Source organism: Apaloderma vittatum, unplaced genomic scaffold (assembly GCF_000703405.1).
Source record: "Apaloderma vittatum isolate BGI_N311 unplaced genomic scaffold, ASM70340v1 scaffold28857, whole genome shotgun sequence".
In the NCBI taxonomy this organism is placed as follows: Eukaryota; Metazoa; Chordata; class Aves; order Trogoniformes; family Trogonidae; genus Apaloderma; species Apaloderma vittatum.
The window spans coordinates 2,404-9,779 of record NW_009728312.1 but is presented as its reverse complement, the minus strand read 5'-3'; the positions used below and the strand labels follow the sequence as shown (position 1 = coordinate 9,779).

Genomic DNA, 7,376 nt, shown 5'->3' with positions numbered 1-7,376 from the left:
GAGTGGCAGCGTCGCTGCCTGTCTCTGCTCCTGCTTAAGGGCAGATATCACTGGCAGCACGCCCGTGAGCTCCCTGCTGTCGACAAGACGCGAGAACTTGCGTGTCTGTCAGCTGACTGATACAGGGAGTGAAGATCAGTGGAGGGAAGGCGATACCTTCCTTTTCATTGGAGCAGAAGTTTGGTTGCACGTGTGAGAGAAGGCGAGGTCTCTCGTTTGACATCGTGAGTGTGCTCGTTTGCTTTGGGGTGGCTGTTTGCAGAGCCAAAGTTAATTCTGCCTGGCTGAGCCGCCGCCTTTCCCCGGGCTCCCCACGGCACGTGCGGCAGGGATGCCGTTGCCGGCAAGAGCAGCTCGTGCTGTCGGAGCTGCTCCTGCAGATTAGCGCCGGCTTTTAAAACTATTAATAGGGGAACCTCCATCACGGAGGGTGACTTAATGTAAGATCTTGCTCGCTGATTAGTTTAAATCTTCCTTTTATTTAATGAGATTCGGTTCTTAGGTTTTTACACGTTGTTTAAGTAATGTTTATAAGCAATTCTACTGCAGCCATTACATTTATCGGCGTCTTCAAAGTTTCAGTGCGCTTTCCAGTGTTCACGTTCCAGCTCTTCTCACCGATCACACACGCACCTGTTTTGCTGGATTGCATTTCACTGCTGAAAATGCAAAGAAAGGATTTGAAATAGCAACGCTTGCCTCATTCGCCTCTAAGGCGACACTGCATGTCTTTCAAGTGGGAGAAAAAGCACAGATTTGTCGTGGTTGGGTTTTTTTATTTAATTTTTTTAAAAAAACGTGACTCGTGCCTCAGAATTCACGGGAAAGCCTGTTTTCTGGCCTTCTTCTGGAGCAGGATTTGCAGCACGGCCAGCGTGGTCCTGCCTTTCCTGAGACCCATGAAGTGGTCGGTGGTTTCTCCTCACCTTCCTCACTTCCCAGGCTGACCGTCAGTTCCCAGAGCTGGCAGGTGGGTGGGTGTTTGTTTTAGGAGACTAAGGAGGGGAGTATTTGCCTCAGCTGGCGTTTGTGTCGGGAGCTGGGGTGCCGGGGCACCAAAGGTTACACGTCTTCCCTGTCTCTCATATTAGCGACTCCCTAATGAGGAGAAAAGCGAGCCGGGGCGAAGGTGTGGTTCTCCGTGTCGGTGCTCCCCACCGAAGACCTGGTGGCCGTTGCTTGGGCTGCGATATCTCTGAAGTTCCATCAAAGAGGAGTTCTGGCGCTCTGCTTCCAACGCTGCCCACACCAGCGAGCCGAGCGGGGTCTCGAGGCCGCCTCCTTTGTAGTCGGTGCTCCGCGCGAGCTTCTTGTCCGCTTTAGCAGCGTGCTTCCCCCCCTCTCCCGCGTGCTTTCATGTCTTCTGTGGCACGATATGTAGATTTATTCATGCTTAATTGGAACATGCGAAAAGCTCAAATATGTAGCCCGTTCTGTTCTTTGTAGAGAAGAGCCACAAGTGACTAATTAGTCCATTTGATCATCTGGATGGTATTTATACATATTTGTTCTTCATTAGCTCAGAAACGTGTTAGTCACATTTGAACTGTGCGGTTGCTTAATCATATTGATCAGAGCAAGGTTGCATTTCCTTTGGAAGTTCTGGGGCTTCTCTGAAGCTGTGGCTCAGCGCAGTGCGAGCTCTTGATGTTCGTTTGTTTCTGGGTTTTGCCTCGCTAGCTATGGGTGCTGTTCCGAGGGAGAGCTCCCTCGGTCCCGTGCCGTGATTTTTAAGTAAGTTTTAATTGAGTTCTGGGCTGGGGGAGGGGGTTGACGGGGAGGCGGTGGCATTCCGAAGGTGCTGGGCTCGGGCTCGGTGGCTTTTCAAGTGCCTGAAATGAGCTTGACGGCTGCTGGCCGGCTTCCACCCCGTACGCTGAGGCTTCAAGCTGAACAGCAGGAGAGAAAAATTGCCTCGCGAGGTTAGAGGCACGGTAAGTAATGCACTTCCAAATGTCAGCTTTTGTGTTCCTTCTCCTTGTCAGAAGAAGTCAAGAAATGTGCGTGGAGTCAAGCTGTAGTTTTAAATAGCAACACGCACAGGCGAGTGGCGCGGAGGACGAGAGCTCTTCCCTGGAACGACGCCTGCCTGGGAGAGAGGGCACAAAGTTACGTGTTGGAGAAGTAATAATTTGCGCAACTCTGATGATTATTAGGTGGGGAGTGAGAGTGCTTACTCTGAGGGCTCAGAAACCGCCTACCAAAGGTTTCTTTTTTTAAGATCAATTAAATGCTGGTGGCTCATTTCCTCTAGTAGATTTTACGGGTTTTCCTGAAGGTTTTTTCTGGCGTTGTGGATCGAAAAACCTCTTCTCATTGAGTGCGTGCCATGTTGGTTTTTTTCGTTGCAGTCCCGCCACGCAATCTGGTCATTGATATCCAGAAAGAAATCGCCGTCGAGGGAGAAGAGATCGAGCTGAACTGCACCGCCATGGCCAGCAAACCAGCCACCACCATCAGATGGTTCAAAGGAAACAAGGAACTAACCGGTAGCTGTATCCCCTCTGTGCCTCGCTTTTTTCAGACAGCTGAAATGATTTATGTAATGCTGGGTATTTGCTCTCTGTTGGCAGTTTGAGAGGAAGGGAAAAAAGGGAAAGAATAAAAAAGGAGAGCGAGCTGCTGCCCATGCCAGCTCGAGAACAAAGGAGTCTATGGGCAGAGAGATTATTCTCTAGCACAGAAGGGCTGAACTCCGTTTGGTCCTCTGCCCGCCTGCCAGCCTCAAGTACAGGCTTCTGGAGTCTTTCTGTAACTGCAGGTGACCTTGAGGAGCCCCAGAGCCGTGCAGCGAATTCATTCCCGCGGCGGCTTAGGTAGCTTTCTGCCCTCTTTCAGGTACGGGTAGGATCATCCGCACTCCGGGCTCTAAAGATTTTCTGTTCACCTTCACATCTGAGCTCTCTTGTTTATGGAGAGTTTTCTCTGCGTTCCGTTGAATATTCATGCGAGGTGGGCTCCTCCGGCTCCCTGGAGCCTGGTCGCTCCCGGTTTTTGCACTTTCAATTCCGTGACTCTGATTGCCTGCGACGTGCTGCGACGTGCTGTTAGTTTAAGTCTGCACGTAGACGTGAGCTCGGCTGACACCACCTTTGTGCTTTCCCCAGTCTGAGGCGCTGAAGGGCTCTCCACCCAAGTCCAGACTCGTTACTTCAAACCTACCCCCCTGCAAGGGCGAGAGAAAACCCTCCCTCTAAGGTTTAATTCTTAAACAAAAAGCCACCGATAGGAGTATTGGAAATTGGAGGCGTGTGGTGAGCAGGCAGTTACCAACTTCCTGGAAAATTCCCTGGAAAAGCCCTTTTTCTGCTGCCTTGCCTTCCCTCGCTCTCATTTCCATGCCGCGCGTTACGGCATCCCCTAGCCCCGGCACCGCGGCTCTGCTCTCCTTCAAACACGGCGCTTCCGCCTACCGCCACGACTTTGAGTCAAGCTAATCTGTTTAATCGCTCTCCTAGCTAATTGTCGATTCGGGAGCGGGAGGGGATTTGTCGCTTATTGATTTAAGAGTTTGGGACTTTGGGGACGGCACGAGGGGACGGGTCGCGGCTGCGCTAACACGAAGTGGACGTTCCTTGCCAGGGACCTGATGGAGAGGTGTGTGGCGACGTGGCCTGTGCCGCAGCTGCAGAGGGGGCCAGTTGCCCACTGGGGATGTGTCGCTGGGCTCGGAAGGGAGGGCGGGTGTGGTGGATCCCCCACGCTCAGTGTGTGCCCCCTGTCCTCTCGCCGGCAGGCAAGTCGGACGTGGAGGAGTGGTCCGACATGTACACGGTGATCAGCCAGCTCGTGCTCAAGGTGGGACGGGAGGACGACGGGGTGCCTGTCATCTGCTTGGTGGATCACCCTGCTGTCAAAGACTTGCAGACCCAGCGTTACCTGGAAGTCATGTGTGAGTAGCGGCACTTTTAATTCTCTTGGCATGTCGAATCGGTCACCGTGCGCCACGCGATAACACTAGAGCGTAGGTGGGGTTGAAATCCCGTTGGCTGAACGTTCGAATCAGAGCGTTGGCTACCGCCTCCGTGGTTCAGCCCCATCTCTTCCTAGCCCTTCCGCAGTACGGTAAATGCAGACCTTCGTTCTCTTAAGAAATAGCTTTCCTTCCGTAGAAGTCGCACTGTCAAAGGTTCCTGGTTGGGCTTTGTAATTGTCAGACCAGATTAAATCTCAGCTCTATTTCTTGTGGCAACCTACTTACTTCTTTGAAAAGTGCTTCTCTGCTACCACGTCAAAGCGACGGGGCTCCATCGTGAGTTTGTGGGCCAAAACTTGGTACGAAAGTGCAAAAGAAACTCGGTGTTGTGCCTCTTGAACACAGAGCACCAACTGCTTTTCTAACTCGGAGTATCGCGAGCTATGGGGAACGTGGCGGCTTGGCCAGAGCCCGGAGCTCTGTGCACACACACCCTGCTCAGATTGCAGCTCCCGAAAGCAGGGTGAGACCGTCCTCGCAGCAGGGCCGGGGTGCCCCAGAAAACCGGGCGCTAGCAGGATTCAGAGTGTTTATTTTTGTAGGTTCACTTCCACCGTAGCATTGCACTGGAAGGAGAAGAGAAAGTTTCGTATTAATTTATTTCATCTGCTTCATTATGTAGTTTCATTATGAACATCTTGGTTACAATTCTCGTATCTCTGAAACTAGCGGGAAGTAATGTTCCTGTAATGAGGAAAACAGAAATGATCAGATACTACCTAAATTGGCCGATACTAGATTTCTTGCAACTGGGCTAATGTGTAATTCATTTATGCAAACTTAATGTCCATTAACATTTCTCGTAGAGCTCCATTAGCTTTAATAATACATTAGCACCTTTGTGAGGCTCGATCAAATACTTAACGGGGGAAAAGAAGAAATCCCATCTCCCCTGTTCCGCGGAGGTGTTGAAGCCTTGCTGGGTTTCATCCCCTCGGTCGAAAGGGTGTCGCATTGCCCTTGGCTTCCTTGCAGAAATTCCCCTGAAACCCCGATCGTCCGACGGGCTGGGAGGGGGCTGCTGTTTCTGCAAGAAATTTAACAGCATTCTTCCTCAAACAAGTCCCCTCTAGCCTTTCGGACCGGTTTGGGTTTGTGTTCTGGTCCGGATCAAACTCGGAGCTCGTTAGAAGTAATTCTGTTTGTGCGCGGGGACCTGACCCGCGGGAGCCCGGTCGGTTCCTTGGGTGGGCGGCCCCAGGTGGCTCGAGAGAAGAGCACCAGCAGAAGAATACATCACGCATCGGCACCTCGCGGCTCCCCGCAGTGAGCAGCGTCGGGACGTCGTGCGCTGGAGCGCGTCCGGGTGTTTGCCCTCAGGTCCTGCTGCTGGGCCTGAGCTTAGGGCAGAAGATGCAGCTGCGGAACGAACCTTCGCCCTCAAGCTTGTCCTGCTGCGGGCCGATGACTCGTTGGCCGACGGCAGACCGCGAGCGGAAGGAAAATCCTCTTGTCTTCACGGACGGCGATGCTTCTCGCGAGCGACCGGAGCCTGGCGATGGGTGCCGTGTACTCAAGAACGCTTCCGCGGAGGCCGAGAGGCCCAGTGGCCCAGTGCTGGTCCGCAAAACGTCGCCGCGTCCAGCTGGAGCTGCCGTCACCTCGTGATTCAGATCCGGCAGCGAGGGATGGGAGACCGGCGTGTTGAGGGTAATTTTAGAAAGGAAATGAAGCAACAAAATGCATTAAAGTATCATTAAGGAATTGAATGGAACCAAATATTCTCGGAGACATTTGAGTTCATCCTTCGTGGTGCTTCTCCTTATCTCATTACATGATACTGGAAGTGGAAGCGTCCCAGTCTTGATTTGCCATTTTGTCTGGGTTGGGTTTTTTTTTTGCTTTTCTGAAGTTATAATTAATTGCACATTCATTCTTATAATACCTACCTGTGTACTTTTCAAATACGCACTGATGGAACCTGTTACAGCCTCTGCTGTTACAATGGAGAATGTTTTGCACCCAATTACGTTAAAAATCGGCCATATATATGTCTGCCGCCGCACCGCCAAGAACCCTTCTGCTTCTATCGAGTACCAATATTAATTGCGTAGTACGCAGCGAAGTGATTAACATCGATGTAATTTATCATCCGGAGGTTTCTAAAAACGAATAAATGAGTTGTTTTGTTCGGCGAGGTGTTGACCCCTTCAGAAACGTTGATTTAAAGCTTTTCTTTTTTTTTTTTTAATTTCTTTTTTCTTTCAGCGAATATGAAAGGCACCACAATCAGCCAAGTGTTCAGTTATTTGATTTTCTGGGGCATTAGCCGCTCTTGTTTGTGACATTTCCCAGTTGGGTGCTCGTTTGCAAGCTCATTAATAAGGTTTTCTCGGAGGAATGCTGTTGGGAGCATGGAGCAGCCTGGACGCTGCCCTGCGCGGGCGGCAAGCGGCAGAAAACCCTCGGCACGGGGAAGATGCCGGCCGGCCACGCTCGCCTGCATGTTGCCGACTGAGCGTCTGTCGGATGTCGGGAGAACCTCAGCGTTGACCTCCTGTGCCCGTTCCTGCTCTTCTGTGCTGGAGCTCCGGGCCCCCCAGCTGGCTGTGGAGAGCTTGTCTTCCTCAGTCGGGTTTGGCGTGGTTTTCCCCCAAAGCAGCGCGTGGGAGGAAGGCTTTCGCCCGTCGTCCCACCTCAGCTGGCAGCGCGTTGGCCGGGGAAGGTTGGCTGGCGAAGAGGAGAAGTCTCCTGGGCTCCAGCAAAGAAGCAGCCTTGCCCAGAAACGTTTTCCCTGTGTTAGGAGCGAGCGTTTCGGTGCGGATCCTGTGCTTGGAGCGGACAGATTGCTGCGTTGCAGGAGCGGTGTCGCTTGCGCGGAGAGCGCTGGAGGGCCGCGGGAGCTGCTGCGGCGCGATGATTCAACGCAAGCGTGATTGGCGCGCCCCCAAAGCACACGGCCCTTCTCGAGCAGCTCCTGCACGCGGCGAGATTAGCGGCCGCGGAATGCAATTGATTGTGTCTGCTTTCCTCGTTGTGCATATTCCGGTTGTGTTTCAGGGCAGAGGCACGCGGGCAAGGCCGTAACCACCTCTCGCGTGCCTTCTCGCCTTTGCCAAGCAAACCAGCCTTTTACTGAGGTGTGCGGGCGTAGTCCCTGGTAACAGCCCTGCCCGCTGTGTGTTGCCAGCCCAGCCGACCCTGCCGGAGCATCGTGGTACCCCAGGCATGCGAGGAGGTCAGGCTTTTGCCAAATCCCCCTGGTAACTGGCTTCGAGGCGGGGAACTTGCCCGCCTCGGGGATGGGAGGTTGGCCTGATGAAAGGAAATGGGTAGGAATAATAGGCTTAGGCTTTTGTAAGGCGTTTTATCTTGGCTGATTAACGGGATCCGAGCATTATCAATGGAGCACACCTTTAAATGGATTAAGAAATCGCTGACTGGCAGATCGCAAAGGACA

The 7,376-nt window shown here is 52.6% G+C and overlaps 1 protein-coding gene across 1 annotated transcript in view; it reads left to right on the top strand.

The window, feature by feature from the left end:
• Positions 1 to 5,584, top strand: part of LOC104277417 (cell adhesion molecule 1-like) — a 9,986-nt gene extending 4,402 nt beyond the window's left edge. The window contains exons 4-6 of the mRNA XM_009874042.1: positions 2,352 to 2,489; positions 3,737 to 3,892; positions 5,322 to 5,584. Coding sequence (XP_009872344.1) covers positions 2,352 to 2,489; positions 3,737 to 3,892; positions 5,322 to 5,584 — 557 coding nt within the window. The remainder of the gene's footprint in view (positions 1 to 2,351; positions 2,490 to 3,736; positions 3,893 to 5,321) is intronic.
• Positions 5,585 to 7,376: the final 1,792 nt, after the last annotated feature.